We start from the raw sequence: 22,166 nt of genomic DNA on the forward strand, positions 1-22,166 counted from the left end.
CAACGCTGAGGGACGTTTCTAATGACGCCACCTCGTTGCTAGACCAGAGGAGAGACTGCGCATGCGCGAGTGCTACTCGGTATCCCGGATGAGGTTGAGTCACTCGCCGCTGATGTCACTAGCACTCTGAAAATGGCCGAGTCGGAAGAGGAGGTGGATGTCTTGGTCCAGAGAGTTGTCAAAGATATCACTAACGCGTTTAAAAGAAACCCCGGCATGTAGGTATATTTGGTTTCGTCTTTATTGTCGGGTTCTCTGCTTTATATTATCGCACGTGCGCGCGAGCGTACAGCTGGCGCGTGCTAACCCTGTAAACTACTTCTGTGAGCTAGCTACAGGAGCTAGTCGGCTGTTTCGTAGACAGGTGTAGCTGAGAGTCTAAGCTAGCTGTACACATTCAGAGTCTTAGCTGGGACCGATATACCGTGTCCTGTGATATATTTTGTATTTACTATATTGGTGGGTTTTTTTCTGCTTCCAATTTGTAAGTAAACTGACATTAGACTGAAATGTCACTCAGGTTGTTTTCTGCTTTCTACAAGTCTGGCACAGATGCTTTGCATCACTAGGACTAATTGAATGATATAAGTCTTTAATGTCGATAGGGTTGTCTTTCCAGCTTAACTACTGACTAAACTATTCTTGTTTTATATGCTACCCAAATTCACGATGCCCACTGATCTGAAGTGCTCATTAGTCTGTCCTTTAAGTTGTTACCATGCTGATAGCACAGTCTGCTCTGATCTGGGTCACATAAGGAATCAGGCATTTTCCGATAAAACACTGAACTTATATTGAAGCACTGAGTACGGGCTGACATCTTTACCAAGTCCCTGGGAGCTGCTGTTGCCATGTTACATGAAGCATTACTGTTGTGATGGCATGTTTTAAGGCAAGATGAGTCAGTCAGGAACACGCACACAGTCACGACTATGAAATACTTCCATGAATCGGATCACAAAATCTGTTTAATTTGTCTGCAACTGATCCAGAGGTTCACATGAGCTATCAAAGCCCTGTATTTGCTGTTTCTCAAAGGAGCTTTCGCATCTATTAATCTATTGCTCAAGTCTATAAATATAAACACAGACTGAGATCACCTTGCTCACACAGTAGATTGGTCATTTTCATCCCTAAACAAGCCACACTGCAATTCAGTTTTAAACAGATAAAGTGCTGTGAATAACTTTTGTTCATGTCTGACATTTGTTTTTTTATTTTGATTTGTAGAGATGAGATCGGACTCATACCATGCCCGGAGGCTAGGTATAACAGAAGCCCTATTGTCCTGGTGGAGAATAAGCTTGGGGTGGAAAGCTGGTGTGTGAAGTTTTTACTGCCCTACGTGCACAATAAGCTGCTGCTCTATCGACAACGCAAGCAGTGGCTGGACCGTGATGGTGAGGCCTTGTCTCTTTTAAATATTATATTTCTCTGGGTCAGGACAAGATTATTACTGATAATTACAGAGATTTTAATCAGAGCTCTGTCTCTTTTTACACAGCACTGGTTGATATCACAACTACAGTACTGCTACTAAACCCAGACTTTACCACTGCCTGGAATGTCAGGTAACAAATCTTTCACCTTTTATTTATGTAGATTGCGTCTCTACATAAATACACACACACTCTGTCCAATTTAATAGGGACGTCTTTATGTCGGCAATAGATTAAGCAGTATGTAACGTAAATAGTTATAAGTCTTACCGGTAAAACCACTGATGCTGTTCATGGGTAAGGTGAAGAGTATTGGTCGTCTCATTACAATGCACATGGAAATTACGCAGCAAGTAAAAATCAGTTCTTGAGGATAATGTGTTTAAAGCAGGAAAAATGAGCAAGAATAAGAATCGAGTGATTGGACCATGAAGCATTAAAAGAAGGTAGACTAGTCTGATGAATCATGTTTTCTCTTATGGTCTGTGGCTGACCGGGTGCGTGTTTGTTGCTTATTAGGGGAAAAATGGCAACGAGAAGCACTTTAGGAAGAAGGCAAGAATTGTGAAGGTTTTCTGATACTCTGGGCAGTGTTTTGCTGGAAAACCTCAGTGTGGCTGTAGATGTTACTTTAACATAGCATAAACATTGCTGCAGAACAAATACACTCCAAAGGTGTTGCCTAATGGGAGTGCCCTCTTTCTGCAGGATAATGTCCTCTGCAAAATTGTTAAGGAATGGTGTGAGTAACATGACCGAGAGCTCTGTGTTGACATGGCCTTATGGATTCAACAGATCTCAATCTAAATGATCATTTTTGTGATGTGCTGTACAAATAAGTCGTAGCCTTGCGTCTACCTCGCAACTTGTAGAACTTAAAAGATCTGCTTTATATGTCTTGGTCTTTAACATCTTCAGTGTTATGACTACTTGGTACGCATATCTCCTTTTCAATACGCTTTGTCCATCTGTAAACAAACTTTTATAATCGCTCATTAAAAACATTTTCGGCTGAGCTGCAAGCCACGAATGCATCATTGTCTACATCTCATCAGAAGTGAATCTTCGTTCTTGTAAGGGTGCTTTCCAGGGATCAGACAGGTGAAAATCCGATGTAGAAAGATCGCGACTATAGGAAAGATTCTTAGAGGGTGTCGACAGTGTGGGCAGAAATGTTTGGATGTGCAATGTCATGCAAAATCACTTTGCCTTTGGATAGCAGTCCTCTGCATTTAATCAGCAGTTTAGGCTTTAGTTTTTCAATAAGCATCTCACTGTAACAAGAAATGTTGATTGTTGAAACTTTTTCCTGATTATGTTCCAATACTGGCCCCTCTTCTTTTTGTGGAAATCACAAGTTGGGCAACCTGCACTGCAGTTGCAAATAAACTGATATAAAACAGACACAGAAATTTCTTATGGCCACAGCACTGTTTAATCCCAACTATGTGAGTTCGTCTTGCTTTGTGTGTGGAAATGCTTTTACTCTCATCATAAAACAAAACTGTGATTTTTTTTTTTCCCTTTTTTTTTTTTTATATTGTCATCAAGTGTTTTTAGTTGATCTCTGTTTAGATTTTTTTTTCAGGCCATATTTCTTTTGCAAACTATCAGGTTTTTATAACTTGTTTTGACAGTTCTCAACCAAATTCTGATAATTATAATAATCTCAATTATTTTCTTTGCATGATGGAGGCCAGTAGTTTGATTCTTCTAAAACTGATTTTTTTTTTCTTTTTTTTTTTTTTTGATCAGACAGTGTATAAAAAATTACAACTATTTTTTTAAATAATTTCTCCAATTTTTTAAATCAGATATTTTTCCCCCCTTGTCCTTTTTTGGGAATGACTGCATCACTGAGTGCTATTTATAGAAAGTGATGGAACATTTTGAATGAAACCTGCACTCAAGTCCTTCAACCCTGTGCAGTGATATAAATATAGAGGCCGCAATTCCTTCAGGTGCTGCATTTCACAGATGATTTGACACCCAAAGAACTTCTGGGTTTTTGCGGGATTATTTTATATTGTCCATTAGATGGTGCTCTAATAAATGCTACGTTTTAATATATATATATGTGTATATATATATATAATTTTCATTTACAGAAAAGAACTTCTTCAATGTGGCGTGCTAAATCCAGAGAAGGACCTTTACCTGGGGAAATTAGCACTGACGAAGTTCCCGAAAAGCCCAGAGACATGGATACACAGGTCTGACTGATTTGAGTCCTTTCTCTGTAATACAGTATATTAAGTATCTCAAAATGAGTTGTTCAGTCCAGTGTCTTGGCGTAGACCCACAGGCATCCAGATTTCAAAGGTGTCATTAGAATAAATTTTTTCACTTCATCACTACAGATTTTGAGCAGCTGCCCACAGTTGTTTTTCTTTGGCTGGTGGGTGGGTGCTGTATATCCTTGACTTTCTGGTTCCATAGCACTAGCTCAAATAAATTGATTGAGGTTTAAGCGGTTTTAAAGGGATTTAGGCGCAGTGGAAGCTAAGAGGTGATGAGACGGTCATGAGCTTAAAGTGCAGGGCTGACAGAGAGCTAGAGAGCAGCTACTGGGCCCTTGAGCAGGAAGCTTAACTCTCAGAGGCTCAGCTCGGTGCTTGACTTGTAGTCTACCTAACTTGCAGCTCACGTTGGGTCGAAAACAGCTGCAAAATGTATCAAAATCTTAAATGTAGGTCACATCTGGTTAATATTGCATTTAGGATAAGGAAACTAATGTCATGCACAATGCTTGTCTTGTAACATAATTTATATTACTTAATTAATAATATATTATTATAATATTATTAATAGTAAATTCTCATTATAAAGATAAAACATAAAAATATATTCTAAAGTGCATTTTTGTGTTCTAGTCTAAAATGGGTGGGTATGATGCTTTAAATTAATGTCGGTTTCAGCATCGGTTCTTCGTCTTATTATTTTTTTACCATTTTCTTTTTCTTTTCTTTTTTTAAGTTAAGAGTTGTTGTAGGGTCTTAGTAACATTCTGCTCAAACTTAAAAAGAAAGAAGTTTTTATATAGTTCCTACATGATAGCCATGTGTAGTAGTAGTGATGTTAGAGTGTGTGTGTGTGTGTGTGTGGCAGGCGATGGGTGCTGCAGAGGCTGCAGAAGGAGCTTTGTGGAACTGACAGGAGGAATGACTACAGCGAGCATATACAGAGGGCCGTGCATGGGGAAATGAAGGTGTGTGCGGATGCCGCGGGCCGCTACCCCAGCAACTACAACGCCTGGTCACACCGTATCTGGGTCCTGCAGCACATGGCCAAAGGCAATCTCAAGGTAGTGTGTGCAAACTGTGTTTGGCCAAACTTCATACATCACAGTTAACACAAAGTGTTTTTTCTATATAGTGTATATATTTACTTTATATTTAATGCAGATTAACTTTATAATACCACTGCAGTAAATGTTGACTTTATTTAGTTGTGGGAAGGGAAATAATTTGAGCTTGCTGTTGTTTGAATTTTTTTTTTATTTTGTTGATTTTTGGTGTTATGGTGTTTATAGTTCCCTTTTTAATTTTTAATTCTTTAATAAACAACACTGGAATATAATTTTTATGGCCATTTTATGCCTAGACTTGCTGCCTTGCACTTTCTGAAGTAAATTTAAGTTAAATGTTATATTACTTTTAAAGGGGATGAAACTAGTAGTAAGTATTATGGCAGAAATATCATGTCACAATATTTGAAAGCATTGCTATGATGCTCACAGTGTGTATTTTACTAATTGGATTATAAAGGCTTGCTAACAAACTGGCAGCAGAATAGTGCTGTAGCATTAAAAAATGACTGGTTTTAGGTGTTTTTATTATGTAACCACATTTAGGAGGTGGTAAATTTATGTTCTTGGGTAGTGCATGTGTTCTTAGTTTAATCCGTTTTTAAAGAATATATGTTTATGGCAGAAAACCCAAAAATGTCAACATGGTGTAACCATAAAAAAACAGTGTACCACATAATTATGGTGTCTTATAAAAGGTGTCATTTTTTAATAAAACACCCAATGAAATAGTTTGCCATAATCTTATAGTGGATTTATTTAATGACTAGATGTGCCTGCAACTTCATTCGTGTGGAATTTAATTGCACACTTAAAAGGGCTTTTAAAAACATGCACAACGCCATCTGTTCAATTTTGGAATTAACTTAAGTTTTTATGTTACCGCAAAGCACGCAGAATGAAGGTGTGAGATTGCGTTTATTAAGTAGATTTTGACTGCGTACTTATAAGCGGGTATTAAAAAATGTACAGCGCCATCTGTTGAATTTGGGATGAACTAATGATTTTTTTTTAATAAGGAAGTTTTTCAATTAAAATTATAGTAGCATATCTTCTCTTGGCCCGATTGCGATGAAACAGAGTATATACCTCAAGAGTATATAGTATGTTACCTCAAGCCTGGCCAAATACATCTGTGAAAATCTCATTAAAATTCGTTCAGTAGATTTTGTGTGATGTGTGCACAAACAAATAGACAGACGGACAAAAATTCCAAAAACCATTTTGATGTGTGTTTTATTAGGCAGCTTGCATCCCCCCCACCCCCCCCCCCCCAATTTTTTTTCGCAAATATCTTTATTGTAAAGACACGCCAACTTTACAGTTTTATTTCACGTATAGATAAATCAAAATAATGAAGCGTCAGTGTTTTTGGTTTAATAAATAATTTGGGTAAATAGGTCAGTCAAGTCAACTTCTGAAATGTCAGGGTGGTGAAACTAATATTCAGGGAGCCATTTTGTTAATGTAAAAGACAAATATTTTTGAAAGATCGCGTCTGATTACCTTAACTGCTGCATTCTCAACAAGGGACTGTTTAAACTGAAAAATTTGAACTGAAAAGTTGCTCATTACAGGGCAAAAATAAATACCAACCCTCATAAATATCAAGAGCTCATTACTGTACCTTGCCAAAATGTTCTTAAAGGTTAACCAGAGGAAAAATAATGCAGTGGTAATAGAAAGAAATCATAGAATAAAATATGTACAGTAGTTATCAGCAGAGAAGACAATTATCCTGTTGCTCAGCTTACAAAGTAAAAGCAGAAGGTGAGCAAAGTTTGGAGAAAGTGCCAGAGATCGTACAGAGAAAGAGAAAAAGGTGCTTGCTGACGTTTTCATTTTAACTCCAATTACAAACGGAGGCAGATGAGCAAATTCAGCATGTAGCCAAACTCTTGCAAAATATGCTTGATGATCATGAATATTTGCAGCCAGCTGTAGAGAAGCCACTAGAATACTCCCAATCCCAAGAGTAAAAGAAAAGAAAGAACAAATATTACAGCTCTAAATGTGTGAGCGACTGAGAACTTTGCAAAAAGAGCAAACTCTGAGATTAAAAGAAACCTTCACAAATGCAAAAAGAAAAAGCAGTTGTTCTTAATTTATTAGTTAATACCTTCATCATGATTAGACTTTAATTTAAAAAGCAACACTTTCCAGGTAGTGTAACTAGATTTTTATTTTTTTTTAATAAAAATAAGTAATGCTTAAAAAGATGAAGGTACTTTATGGCTTTATGTCCCTGTCAGTGTATGGAAAAATAATGTAAAAGTACAATTCAGGTAATCCTGCTACGATTCTGTTTAGACTTTTTGGATACACCATTTGACATTTTCAAGCACATATTTTCTTTTGTAAAAAAATACAGTGCAAGCATGATTACAGTCACTTTAAATTTGCATAAATGAAATTTACATTTTAACCAACTTGATGGAGGCTTAAAAAAACATGTAAATATTTTTAATTGCTTACCTTGCCAATTTTTATCTGTCACCGACCCTTAAAATAGTTTTCTGATTAGCACCTAGATGTACTACGCTTGTTGGCAGTCGAGGGATTCACATTGACACTGCTGGGATTGTACTTGTAGATAGGAAACAACAACTAACACTGAAGAGGAATTAAATGAAAATGTGCAAAAAAATAAAAATGGTCAAAAAAAGATTCTACACAATGTTTGCATTGTTAATTAGATGTGCCGACTTATCAATTTATTAAATCAGTAGTTGTGTTGCCCAGCCTGAGCTCTAACGGACTAATCTTGTGTCTTGGACTAGACTTGTGTCTCTATGGGCTGTTAATGGGTATATAAATTATTCAAGAATAGAAAACCCCTGAGCTTAAAGTAAACAAATTATGAGGCTGCTAACAAGTCACATGACCATAAGCATTTCCACAAGTTAATTGGTTAATAGGGAGCGCAGTAATGATGCTGTCTGTTATCAGTCTCTTCAGTACTATAAATTTGTTTAGGAAAGTCTTTGTGTTTGCATTTTTTTTTTATTTGGATCACTAAAGGTCTGTGGTGATTTAGTGCATCAGTTTCATTTCAACCCCTAGCTTGGTCTTAGGGTTACTTTGAAATTTGTCACCTTGTCTAATGGTGTATTATTAGTATGTTTGTGCTTCCTACGTGCAGATTCTTCATGATGAACTCTCCTCAACAAGGCTTTGGGTGTCCATGCACGTGTCTGACCACAGCGGCTTTCACTACCGCCAGTTCCTGCTGAAGACACTGCTGGCCGAGCTGGATCAGGCCCAGCAGACGAACCGAGGAGGCTCATTAGATGAGCCACACACTGATGCTGTCCCTCAACTCTGCCACGATGAGATCGAGCTCTGCAAGGACCTCATCGAGTCGTACCCAGGTCACGAGACCCTTTGGTGCCACAGGTGAGGACACATGGCACTACTGGCATTTAGCCAGCAAAGTTAAAGTTTCCTTTGATAGGGCTATAGACTCACCTGTCTGGATGGAGAGGGGAATTAAAAAAAAAAAAATCTATGACTGTAGATTTTTATGTAAATGTAAAATATTATATATATATGTATGTAAAATATATGCAAACAAATCACCCAATAATCACTGATATATTAATCAAGGCAAACCAACTACAGAAGAACCATCACAATATTATCTTCTACTGGATTCCAGGACATTACGAGAAAGGAACAAGCTGACATGGCAGCAAGACAAGCCTTTACAGAAACAATTGGCGTATGTCAAATCCCACCCTCTGACCTCAAACCACTGATAAATCAGTATATTTTAAATAAATGGCAAGCAGAATGGGAACAGTACCAAAACAACAAATTATTTGAAATAAACGCAGTGGTAGGGAAAAAAAAGCCATCACCCCTTCGAAGCAAGACACGACCAGGTTGAATATTCAAGGTGCGGTATAGGCCATACAAATATTACCCATGCTTATTTATTAAAGGATGAAGAAGCTCCAAAATGTCAGCGCTGCAGAACAACTTTAACCATAAAACACATACTTTTGCACTGCACAAGTTTTTATACTATAAGAAAACAATTTCTACCAGAACAAGATTTAAAAAACATATTCTGCAAGACAAAACCAATAAATCTTTTTAGAATTTTTATCTAAAGTGCACCTAAAGAATCAACTGTAAAACCTTGCTCTTCTGGACAAGCCCATGCAATAATGTGATATTTATTTATATTTATATATTATTATATCCTTTTTACTTTCCCACAACTCTCTAAATCACTTGCATCATAACATAACATAAAATTGGTTCGAATAAACCAGCTTAATATTTGATATGAATCTTGCCATGAAATAGCCTGGGAAGCTGATATGGCAATAAAATCCTAATAGAAACAAACAAACAATTATATAAATTCTTTTTTAAGAAGTTAGTTTTTCTGCTGCAGCACCTTATGTTAGGTTTTCAGAATAGTTGGACAGTATTTAGGGGATGCCATTGGGCTGAAAAATACTTAGATGTAGTAAATTTCCAATGTAAAATTATTGTTGAGTATTGAAAACTAGATGTTTTTTGGTATGGCTGAGACAGCTTATAATTTATACAGTTACATATGCACTACATGAAACTTGCTTCTCAGAACATTTGTATTTCACATAGTTCTTTTTGGTTTGTCATTTGAAGTCACTAAAATAGTAAATCAAATGATAGCATTTTGCTGCCAAAACTGCAACTAGGATGCAGACTAAAATCTGGCTTGTTGGTCAGCCTTCACCTGGGCTGTGTTTTAGTCAGCTGAAATCAAAGAACGAAGTTATAGTCTTGTTTTTTTCACTTCGAACAAAAATTGTAAGAAAATTGTAAAGGTTGCATGTCATTGCACAGCAGATGCTGTTTTAAAAGTGTGGGCTTAAGGCTCATATCTCAACGAGATTGAAAAAGCCCGTCGTCGACAGAGTTGAGGGCAGTTTTGTTAAATGGCAAAAGCTGAAGTACAACACAAAGAACAAAGCATTCACAGGCTTTAAAAAAAGTAAGGAAGGATTATAAGATCTCTTTGATATACTGTAGCACATGAAAACTCACTGGAAATATGTATATTTGTTGTTTGCCTGTATGCTCCTTCAGCCAGTTATGCTTCACACAATTACCTTCAGTATATCAAACATTTAGATGTAAGACAAATCTGCAATAGCAAAAACTGCTTAAACAGATTTCAAGGTCACCTATGGTACCTGTCAGAGGAACTAGTGGCACTGGCAATTTTTGATGATTGCGTTGTTGTTGACGCCAAACGCAAAATTGTGAATTGCTTGAGTAATCCTGGATTTAAGAATCCACGGAAAAGAACCCTTTTTGACTTTGCACTAATCAAGTCTAAAGAACTACACGGCTTCGTCCCTAACCATTTCTTCGACGTTTTGACTTCCTTACCAAGGATCCGTCAAGCTGGTTTGATGACGACATATTCAGAACTGTCAATACTACTGTGTGCAGCTTAATGGTTGTAAATGACATTGTGGAATGTTGTGTGGCTTTGATGGACGACTACAATAAGCTTCACACGGTGACGAAGAACAGAAACAGTTTTTCTTACTTGTAGTCAGTCAATACGGACACAGTCATCCAGACAGAAATATTCCTACCCTTATGAAATAATTAACTTTTGAAATATTGAAACGTGTGCTTCTACTAATGATTAAAAACTTTTAAATAGATGTTATAATACTGGTAATGCTGTGTGCTACTGGATGTAACAAATCTCTTTAGTTATCAGTAATAAAATTATCATTACAAAGTTCTTACAATGGTAGCAACTTCTAAATTAGCATAAATTTTCATAGATTTATTTTTATATTGTTAGACATCAAACCGGATGATGATGATGACAATTATGATGTCTTAATTTATGGTCCCTTGTGATTCTCATCCCTACTGTATAGACGTTTCCTATACCTCAAAGGTTAATGAGCATGTGAAATGATCTCCCAGTGAGTGGAGATCTGGTGACTTTAGGCCATAGTGCATCATCGAAATAATCCTTTAACAAATTAAATCAGTCAGTAAGCCCCGATCCCCGTGGTCACCCTAAAGAGAAATGATTTATTTTAGGATAAAGACAATCAGTCAGAATAACGTTGTATTGATTCACAGTGACCTTTTCATCTGAAGCTAAGCATTACAAAGGCACAAAATTTTCCCCGCTTTCTTTTATTGCATCTGTATATTTAAGTCTTATCTGTGGAGTTGTCTTATTTTCTAATTTTGTAGCAATTATATGGCATAGCACATTAGCTACACTTTCGTTTGTTAACCTCCATCTGGATTGGCGATGAGGTAGAATGCGTTTTCCAGCTGCACGCTGTGTCGCTGGAGTGTTTTTGAGCATTGTGAGTGCTGTGCACTGTGTGTGTGCTGTGACTTTGTCTCCAGTAGGCTGTCCTTGGCCTTCTGCTAGACTGGCCTGATGTGTTTATAGAGCAGTGTTATAGTTTGATGGATGATCCTGTGCTGCAGAAGCATAGGTCACTGAGGTGTGTGTGTGTGTGTGTGTGTGTGTGTGTGTGTGTGTGTGTGTGTGTCTCGCTCTGGGGCTTTAGGAGGAGAGCAGACGAAAAATGCTCTCTTGGTGAAAAATGGTTTCTATGTCTTCAGCTTGTGCCGTCAGTTTGTGTGATTACCTCAGACACTTTCAACATTATTTTTTTTAATAAACTGATTTTGGTCTATCGTCAGCACATCCCTTACATTGAGCAGTTGAAAATCATCCAGCAGACATTGCTTTGACTGACTACCCACAAAGATCATATGGAAAAATACAAGAATCTGTCTACAAGTCCTTGCTACTTAAAAGACTTCACTCATGATCTATTTCTATTTGGTTACCAGCCCCAGCTGACAAAAACTTAATCATTTCAGTCTGTAATCAGACACTAGCTGTCTAAATGTCTGTGATGTTCCATCGTCATCAAAACAGAGAAGAGCACTTACACTCTTTATAGACTACATTTAAAATGTATAAATAAATACCAATGTTTAACAGAACCAAAGATCAGGTGGGTTTAGGTAAGATGTGTTTAAATGCTTTTTTAATAGATCTCATCAGATGAGTTTAATGACAATGGTTTTGACAATTTTCTATTATAAACTTTTCACATTATAAACTTATAACGTTAATCCCAGAAGCTTAAACTTTAAACTTCAGCTTCATAGTAAAATTAAGTATTTATCCATACAGCTCAGACTGAAGTGTTTATTTCTTTTCTTGAACAGACGGCATGTTTTCTATCTGTGGCACCACTGGCGGAATCACGGTCAAGATCAGAGTCCTCTATCTCCAGGCCACGCCCAAAGTCTTCTTAATGATCCTTCAAAGCCTGGTGATGAACGCAAAAGCTCCCAGGCCATGGACATTGACTGTACACTGGAGGGCAGTAAGCACGGAGGCTATACCCAGGACAGTAAACGGTTGAAGCGAGGCCCACCCTGTCCCACTCTGACTTCTGAACACATCTTCATCTCGCGTATCCTGAGCAGCTGCAGGAACCCCGAACAGGCTCGTTTCGCCAATGCGTACAGTAAGTGGCTGGACTCAGTCATAGGTCAGTAGCTGAAGATGTACTCCTCCCACATGGACATGGGCGAGGGTTGATGTATCCAGCTTCGTTTTGGCAGCATCCACTCAAGTCCTGTGCAGAAGAAGAAGGCCGAAGTGTCAAAGCTGCTCTACGAGTGCGTTCCCCTTCATGATGAAAACCAAGTGATGAGCCATGACAGAGTAATGCTGGTCTGCAGTATCTGCTTTTGTTCAGGTACTTGATAATCTCAGGTCTGTTTTTTTTCTCAGTTATTTGAAACTTTTTATATATTTTTTCCCCTTTTTTTGCATTTTTTTTTTTCGTTTTTTTTTTTTGCACAAAGTAAACGAATGCAGGATGTCAGTTGTACACTTCCTGTGAGGAGACTTAGAAGAACACATTGGAGCTCGAGCAGATCTGATCCCATTTCCTTCTGTAAAAGCCAGACAGGCTTTCTACCTGTTCATTTGCTCTTCAAACTTTTGTACAGGTCTATACAGATTTCAGAGCACTTTACTCTGGTTTATGATGTAAGCACAGAGTTTCTCAGAAACATTTAAATACACAGAGTGAGCTGAGCCATTCGGGATCAATATTTATTAATACTTTTAATACGCAGTAAATAATACACAACAGAAATGGGTAGTGCTTGTGCAATATGTAGGTTTATTTCCGTTCTTATTTAATGGCATAGCAATGACTAAGGCTTCAGAATTAAGTATGATCTTATGGAAGCACTTTCATCACACTATAAAGTTAGGATAATCTAGATATAACCAGTAGGTGTCAAGCTGCCTGAAGAATTTCAGCGTTAAAGCACAAGCGTTGTGATTGGATTTTCTTTATGCAGCCAGTGTTTTTCGTTATGACGGGGAATTTACGACAGAGCGTGAACATTTCTTGACTCATCTGCTTGTAAGGACCGTGTTGTGATTAGAATCAGTGCAAGCTACAAAGCTGACGTCTAACACGCATTGAATGGTGCTAATTTTGTCTGCAGCCTCAAAAGGCCTGGGTTGACAGATGCTGCTTCTCTTGTAACACTACTTTTGAACTATATTTATGCAAAGAATTGCTATAAATTTCATCATTGGCTCTTGGGTCATAATTTATTAAAACTAAGCGCTTCAGACGGGTTTACGCTGTACGATTTCTAGCCCTGGTTTCCTGTTGCAGATAAAAAAGGAAAATCCCACATCATAAAATAATTCTTTGGCTGTGAGGTGAGGTCTGCGGGTCGTATAATTAGACACTCTCACAGGAATGTGATTCAGCGGTGACCAAAAAGAATTCTGGGTCAGAAATGTGTAACTGCTGCTCCAACACTCATCTCAAATGCACCAGTAGGATGGCAGCATGGGACATGGGAAAACTCACTGGACAGCTACAAATGCATTAGTACCACCAGGAATGGCAAACCATGAACAAAAACGTGATCTTGGTTTTGGTTTACGCAAGGCTAGATGGTACTAATTGATGGCATAAGCAGTAGTAATTTTCCTTAATCGCAGGCCTTTTTGGAGAATCTTCACTGAAAGCATACAGCTTAAACCCCAAGCTTTGGACTGTCATGCTAGATCTAGCTGTGCATTAGAAATTCCTGGGCTCTTAAAGCACTTGGAACAGAACAATCTTGTAAAGCAGAAGTGATTTATGGCACATTTGTTTAGGGTTGTTTGTAGGAAAGCATACGCTTTTGTCGTTTTTTCCAGATGTACTATACTATCTTTTTACACATAATCTTAACTATTTACTAGTAAGAGAATAGATTTATATTGAGAATAAAAAATGTTTAAGTTCTAGAACACTTTTAGGTTTGTTCCTCTGATTTAAAACTAGTACTCCGGGGGATCCAAACTGACATTGTTATTTAGCTTAAAATCTAGGCTAGACTGGGTTTTAATTTTGTGTAAAAAAAAAAAAAAAAGTGTGATATTTGCGCAGTTGCACCGTGACGATACAAAATGAAGTGTTCGGTTTTCCGCACTTGTATAGTGATCAAATAACTTTTATCTAGGGCTATTTCCTTTTTGTTTTTTATTTATTTTTATATATATTTTTATTTGCCTCTTGCCCAGCCTTGAGTGTTTCTCTTGCACCACATTGCTCTGGGGTGCAGTAGCTTGGCAATAAAGCCCATTCTTCCTTCACTCGACAACCAAATGTATTGTAAGGTAGACTGTCGTTACGAAGTTGATCATACTATAATTCTTGGTTCTGTTCTCTGAACCGAGACAGTGTTCCTGTCGAAACAATAGGTTAGGTTTCAGTGATCTAAAATCTACAGGATTCTTGGTAAAGGATACTTATGCTCTCACTGACAGCTTTATTAAGACCCAATCCAAGCAGGCAAAAATGGGGCTGTAGCACAATGCATAAACTTGTGTAGACACATTAGGATTTTCATTTAATAATAACTGTAGATATATACTTGTATTATTATATTACTATATATAAAATAAAAACATCTACTGAACAGCAAATCAGTTCTGCAGAACCGCAACAGCCATAGAACAGCAAATTGTTGTGTGTTGGTCTTTTTCCTCTCCTGTATAGTCGAGTTTTGTTAAGCCTTTGCTTATTGCAGAAGTCAGGCCTCATATGGTCTTTCGGTCTTGTAGCACATCTGCCTCAGTGTTCAACATGTTAGATGCATTTCTGCTCATCGTTGGTGTAAAGACTGGTTATGTGAGCCTTCCTGTCAGTTCACTATTGTCTAGCTGTGCACCTGTGTTCTCTCTCAACAAGGTGTTTTACACAGAAGTGCAGCTTACTGAAAGTGTTTTTTTTTTTTTTTATTTCACCATTTTAAATAAACTGTTGAGGCTTTTATGCTGATCAGAGGTAATCATCAGTTTCTGTCCAGCACAAACAACCAGGTCACTGAAAGGTCACAATCTAATGTTTAATGAACAGCTTTATGAACAGTAACTGAAGCACTTTTCCTGAATCTGTGTGATTTTATTCATTGTGCTGCTGCCACATTGGACTGGATAATCGCCTCAGTGAACGGGTGTACCTAATAAAGCGGTCAGTGAGTGTGAAATCAGTCCTCGGTTACACTACATGTCCCTTATTAATACTGGCTTCCATACAGTTCCTTTACACTGTGGTAAGATGTACTTGTGGATACCTGAACTGATTGTTGTTACATGTCTGTTACTTGTTGGAATTGTCACATTTCTTGTTAAGAAAGCTGCCATTTTTGTTACTTGTTTGGAGATTATTGGTAACAAACATGCCCTTTTGACGCTTTTTCTGCTTCCATGGTCCAAAGTGGCACAACAAATAAGACAACAAAATTCATCCTATTTTTATTTTATTTTTTATTTTTTTTTACTTCACTTTTACATTTTGTGGTCCTGCTGTACAAGTTCTGCCACTATACTGACTACCTGCTGAACCAGAGCCATCATACAGTCTTATGTTATCAGGAGATAAGCTGCCGTTTCTGAAAACCGCATCTTTTATAGCCCTAGTCTTATCCCTTTAGGGCTTTGACCATACATCTAGCCCGAAGTGTATTCATTATTGTTGTCTTAAATGAGTTGATGTTCATATTACATTCTTACATCCTGTCTGTGTATTAACTGCCTGTTTTGCCATAACCTTGTACAACATGCCTTTAACGGCGCTGGTGCATCTATGCAGATACATTCTCACTATTTTCACCGAGCTTTGAGACGAAGAAGTGGACACTTGTAGTGTTTTTGTTTCCTCTCACATATTTCTAGGTAAGTTTACATACAGTAAGGTACTGTAGGTTGCTAACAAATCTAGCATTTTGTCTGTGTTGTATATTTATTTGTAGATTGAAAGGACTTGTATTCACAGTAATTTGTTTTTGTTAGTTGCCTACAACATGGAATAAAATATTTCTCTGGAAAAAGAAACGCTGTCTTTTTTCACTTTATAGCATCACATCATATTTGTATAGTTTTCCTAATATATACAATATTACTATAACTTTTAGCAACTGTTACCTGAATCCTCATGTTTTACAATATTTAAAAAGTTTTAAATCATTTAAGTCATTTTCTTATGTGCCTTATTATTATTTCAGTTGAAGCGAAACAATTAAATACACTTAATCTAAAGAAATACAAGTTTAGATTTTCACAGCTCCATACATTTCATGAAACTGTATATTGTATATATTTTGAGTGACTCAATTAAATCATCAATTTTGTTTCCATCAGAGAGAAATCTAAACCATTCCATTTGAGAGATGTAGTTCAGCTTTAGTTCACTATGTCAGATATAGTAATTTCAGTTAACCAGAGGATTTACATACACAAAGTTGACTTTCTCCTTAAACAGCTTGGAATATCATAAAAACTCGGTAATGACGTTTATAAGCTTCTTGTCATAACTGGAAGTTAAATGTCCTGGACTTGAGGCTGTATTCCGTTACAGTGCATTATTACACTTGGAACAATGGGAAAATCTAAGCAACTCTGCCAAGACCAAAGTATGTCCATCCATCATAAAGAGAGTCCTACAGTAAACTGGCATGGCCTCGTCATGCAAGCAAGACACATGAAAAGTCTAAAAGAAAGTGCTATTTTAATGCTTAAAGCAAGATTCTTGATTGTTTTTTTGTTTGTTTTTTTACAATCATTTCCAGTTCCCACACATTAGCTATTTCTTCACATCATACAACAGTAAACATGTGCTCAGATGTCTTCTAATGAGATGTAGTCTGCTTATGTTGCATCACAGGACAGTGTAATACACTCAGAGGAAATAATCAATTACACTCTTTTGTCCACAACCCAATGTCATTCTTATTTAAAGAAAAGAGGAATGCCATTCTTTCTACCCAGGGAGCATGGCTACTGTAGCTACTGTATGCTTTCTTTAACATCAAACAACAAATGGCATGGCTGTGATTAAGACTCACATTCCACCAAGGAAAGGACAACACTCAAATGCATGTTTTCCTATGATTACATCATATTATTCAATAGTTTATTTCGTTGTTCAAGCAGCATTCCAAGAGTGCTGATATTTACTATAATAGCACTAGAGAGTCAGTCTGTGTTACCATGGCAACATGGAATGCTCTATCCAGCTGTGGCTTCTTTGGGAGCTATTTTTCAGTGAGGTAGCAAAAACAAGCATTTGACCAAACTGTGTGTGAAATGTCAGTTACTTAAAATACATTTCTTATGAATAGAACTGTTGTAGGTATGAAAACAGTATCACAGGCCAGCAGTGTGCTGAATGTGGGTGCATGTGTGTGTATACTGTATGCGATCAAATCACAGGCGTACCAATATTTTTATTTATTGGCATTCATGTTTATGTAATACAGTGGTGTGAAAAACTATTTGCCCCCTTCCTGATTTCTTATTCTTTTGCATGTTTGTCACACTTAAATGTTTCTGATCATCAAACACATTTAACTATTAGTCAAAGATAACACAAGTAAACACAAAATGCAGTTTTTAAATGATGGTTTTTATTATTTAGGGAGAAAAAAAATCCAAACCTACATGGCCCTGTGTGAAAAAGTAATTGCCCCCTGAACCTAATAACTGGTTGGGCCACCCTTAGCAGCAATAACTGCAATCAAGCATTTGCGATAACTTGCAACGAGTCTTTTACAGCGCTCTGGAGGAATTTTGGCCCACTTATCTTTGCAGAATTGTTGTAATTCAGCTTTATTTGAGGGTTTTCCAGCATGAACCGCCTTTTTAAGGTCATGCCACAACATCTCAATAGGATTCAGGTCAGGACTTTGACTAGGCCACTCCAAAGTCTTCATTTTGTTTTTCTTCAGCCATTCAGAGGTGGATTTGCTGGTGTGTTTTGGGTCATTGTCCTGCTGCAGCACCCAAGATCGCTTCAGCTTGAGTTGACGAACAGATGGCCGGACATTCTCCTTCAGGATTTTTTGGTAGACAGTAGAATTCATGGTTCCATCTATCACAGGAAGTCTTCCAGGTCCTGAAGCAGCAAAACAACCCCAGACCATCACACTACCACCACCATATTTTACTGTTGGTATGATGTTCTTTTTCTGAAATGCTGTGTTACTTTTACGCCAGATGTAACGGTACACGCACCTTCCAAAAAGTTCAACTTTTGTCTCGTCGGTCCACAAGGTATTTTCCCAAAAGTCTTGTCAATCATTGAGATGTTTTTTAGCAAAATTGAGACGAGCCTTAATGTTCTTTTTGCTTAAAAGTGGTTTGCGCCTTGGAAATCTGCCATGCAGGCCGTTTTTGCCCAGTCTCTTTCATATGGTGAGTCGTGAACACTGACATTAACTGAGGCAAGTGAGGCCTGCAGTTCTTTAGATGTTGTCCTGGGGTATTTTGTGGCCTCTCGGATGAGTTGTCTCTGCGCTCTTGGGGTAATTTAGGTCGGCCGGCCACCTCTGGGAAGGTTCACCACTGTTCCATGTTTTTGCCATTTGTGGATAATGGCTCTCACTGTGGTTCGCTGGAGTCCCAAAGCTTTAGAAATGGCTTTATAACCTTTGCCAGACTGATAGATCTCAATTACTTTTGTTCTCATTTGTTCCTGAGTTTCTTTGGATCTTGGCATGATGTCTAGCTTTTGAGGTGCTTTTGGTCTACTTCTCTGTGTCATGTAGCTCCTATTTAAGTGATTTCTTGACTGAAACAGGTGTGGCAGTAATCAGGCCTGGGGGTGACTACAGAAATTGAACTCAGGTGTGATAAACCACAGTTAAGTTATTTTTTAACAAGGGGGGCAATCATTTTTTCACACAGGGCCATGTAGATTTGGATTTTTTTTTCTCCCTTAATAACGTAAACCTTCATTTAAAAACTGCATTTTGTTTTCAATTATGTTATATTTGACTAATAGTTAACGGTTTTTGATGAGCAGAAACATTTAAGTGTGACAAACATGCAAAAGAATAAGAAATCAGGAAGGGGGCAAATAGTTTTTCACACCACTGTATATCTTAAATGTCTCAGTTTTTTTTTCTTTTTTTAGACGGAACAAATAAACATGGAACAGTATTTATTGTAACATATAATGATCTTTTTATATAAAACTGGGTGATGTGAATATTAAAAAAATTAACAGAAATTGATCAGTAAATCTGTGTTGAAAAAAAGTGAACAGTGCTGAGCATGACTTCTATGGAAAAGGGGCGGAGTTAATTTCCAGGTTTAAAAATGTAAGCAGATACTGCTATTTCTAAACATTAAGGAAACTAGCCAGGACTGCACTCAATAACAAGCATGCACATCAAACACTTGTGTGAGCATATGGCAGTTTGTGTCAGTATGCCAAAAGACTGGGGACATAGCGTTCTGTGAAATTAAATATGACAGAAAGGAACGAGGATTGTTGTCATAATTGTATTTTCCAGGCTGAGTATACTATGCAAATTTTTTGTTGGTTTATGCAACATTACATAGTATTAAAAATCACATATTGTACTTATTTTAAAGTAGGGTTTCATGTATTAAAGTACTCTAGAATGTGTCATTTATTTTTAGTTAAAATAAAGTACAACACACTTGATTTTCTTTATTTCACTCCTTCACCTAATGTGCTGTTAAATATGAATCGACCCCTTCCCTGTTTCTGATCAACAAAAAAAGTGGGGAAATATATGAGAGTGACATATAATGATGACCCCCCTTAATATTTAGTGAAATAAAAGTTAAAACAGACCTGTTTTAAAGACCTGATAAAGACTATGTTAGCTGTTCTCAGCCACTAATCACTAGTCTAGCCTTTATTAAAAATGGATCCCAGAGAATGGTTGGGCCAGGTATAACTAGATAGAGTTGAGCAGAACTGGGCACTGAAAGCTGCACACTAAATTTGGGGAGGATCTCTTGGTGTATGAGGTCACAACAAGGTGGAAAACCTGATTTGTTTGTTTAACTCCTGGTCAATACAAAAGAGGAAAACGGACAAATAAAGGAATTGTATGCTTTTTTATGTGTTCATGCAGATGAAAGCTCATCTACAGTAGATGTCTAACAATGACTAGAAAGTGTATTTTGTAAATAAGCCATCTTTAAGATATTCCTACATCACTTAGTGTAGGATTGTGAGGCTGAATTTCTTTATTTTGAGAGGCAATACTGTATGTCTTCTTGTTGTGTTTTGTGATCCTTTTCCAAGTCTGTGAATCTGGATTTTCTTTTTCTTCAGACATGGTAATGTTCTATCTTTCACATGTTAAAATGTTAAAAATTGCACGGAATAAATACAGCTAGACAAAACTATGTCTATCTTCATTTCAGGCTTCAAAGCAACAAAATGTGATTATTTTATAGGGTGGCTGATTCTTTTCTATGCCCACTGTATTCTAATTCTTAATGATCAGATAGTCCCTGATGGGCAAGCCAAGGGTGATGGTGGCAAGGGAAAACTCCTTGAGAGGAACCAGACTCAACAGGGAACCCATCCTCATTTGGGTGACATCGGAGACCAGACACTACTGTATGACAGTAAGCTATGGCGAATAATCTTGAAACATTTTAAAAAAATACAAACCTCATTTCGACCCTTAGTCTAGCTTTCAGCAGCCTGTTTTAACAGTAGTGTTTGGATTATGTACTGCATGTATAAAAGAGGACAAGGGAAATAGGATGACATAAATACAATATACAAATCAATATAAATAAAAGAAATGTATTATCTCTACATTGGAGTCCAAACTGAGAGTCCAGTGTTATGAGCTAAAATGCACCCTCCATGAACCCCCTACATAATCGTTATAAAATATCTATTACCACATAATTTTATCAAGCAAAACTGGCTAGACAGAATTTATTTAAACTTTTGCAATACTTAGATATTTGCCTGAAGTTTAACCTTCATCATAAGTGAAATGAAAATGTTAAATAAAAGCGATGTTATGAACAGTTACCAGTGACAGATTTTATAATCTACTTTAAAATAAACTAGTCTAGCTAATAACTTGCTCAATAACAAACACCTGCACTAATAGATAATAAATTTAAAATGTGAACTGAATATATTTACTGGATTACTTAATATTTTCACTGCTGAAATAACAACGCTGTAGTGGTATTGTATGTAAGTGAATTTTAATAAGCTGGAGTTCTGCTGTAAAGAAAGACATGTATGTGGTCTTCAGCCTGAATTAACATCACTGATTACATTAAAGCTTATTTTTAGCTTTAAACTTTTAAATGTTTTTACAAACAGTGTAAAATAAACTAAAATATATATATATATATTTTTAAATATATATTCATATAAAGCTTAATTAATTGGGCGAAGTCTGTTGAGAAAAGATTGCACGTGAGAAAAAAACCTGGGCTACATTATGTACTCATGTAGCTTTAGGCTAATATTCAGGTATTAAAATGATAATAACAACACATCTTTCCCTATGGATGCAGTCGGGTGCCGATGACGTCAAGGCGCTCCGCCCACCGAGCCGTCAGTCGGAGCGCGAGGCAGGGACGGAGGAAGATGGTGGTGGAGCCGGGCGGGGCGCGTGCTCCGTTACACTGATGAAATAACAGGCAGCGGCGCGCGCGCAGGTGAGAGATGCTCCTGATTCCTGATTGATACGGGTGTTTATCAGCTTCTTATAAGTGGTGCGTGTGCAGGTGTGTGTTTTTATTTGTATAACAAAAGGGAACAAATGAAAGAAAAAAAAAAATACGGAAACATTATGTCCACTGTGTGTGTGTGTGCGCGTGCGTGTGCGCGCGCTGGGGAGGCGGAGGATTGAAGAATGAGGATTAGTTGAAATTAGCAGCTGTTAGAGAGCCGCGCGCGCAGCGGTCATGTAGCTGCTGATGTAAACAGAAAGAAAAAGAAAATCCTCGCTGGTGCAGCTCCCAGTTGTATTTCACAGGGAGGGACTGTGATGCAGATGAGTTCCGGGCCCGAGATATTCAGCATGAT

At 37.3% G+C, this 22,166-nt stretch overlaps 2 protein-coding genes across 3 annotated transcripts in view; both read left to right on the forward strand.

The window, feature by feature from the left end:
- Positions 1 to 123: 123 nt before the first annotated feature.
- On the forward strand, positions 124 to 16,160 carry ptar1 (protein prenyltransferase alpha subunit repeat containing 1). Of its 2 annotated transcripts, XM_053481665.1 has the most exons (7): positions 124 to 218; positions 1,231 to 1,400; positions 1,505 to 1,571; positions 3,548 to 3,652; positions 4,548 to 4,743; positions 7,889 to 8,142; positions 11,977 to 16,160. In XM_053481665.1, the coding sequence occupies exons 1-7, from the start codon at positions 133 to 135 to the stop codon at positions 12,311 to 12,313; spliced, it is 1,215 nt and encodes a 404-aa protein (XP_053337640.1). In that variant the 5' UTR covers positions 124 to 132; the 3' UTR covers positions 12,314 to 16,160. The 2 variants fall into 2 exon arrangements, with proteins under 2 accessions (XP_053337640.1, XP_053337639.1); XM_053481664.1 differs by lacking the exon at positions 3,548 to 3,652 and having other exon boundaries at positions 133 to 218.
- Positions 16,161 to 21,706: 5,546 nt separating this feature from the next.
- Positions 21,707 to 22,166, forward strand: part of apba1a (amyloid beta (A4) precursor protein-binding, family A, member 1a) — a 67,277-nt gene continuing 66,817 nt past the window's right edge. Inside the window, exon 1 of the mRNA XM_053481128.1 lies at positions 21,707 to 21,796. The gene's annotated coding sequence lies outside the window, so the exon portion shown is untranslated. The remainder of the gene's footprint in view (positions 21,797 to 22,166) is intronic.

The sequence above is a fragment of the Clarias gariepinus genome, chromosome 21 (genome assembly GCF_024256425.1).
Source record: "Clarias gariepinus isolate MV-2021 ecotype Netherlands chromosome 21, CGAR_prim_01v2, whole genome shotgun sequence".
NCBI classification, from domain to species: domain Eukaryota; kingdom Metazoa; phylum Chordata; class Actinopteri; order Siluriformes; family Clariidae; genus Clarias; species Clarias gariepinus.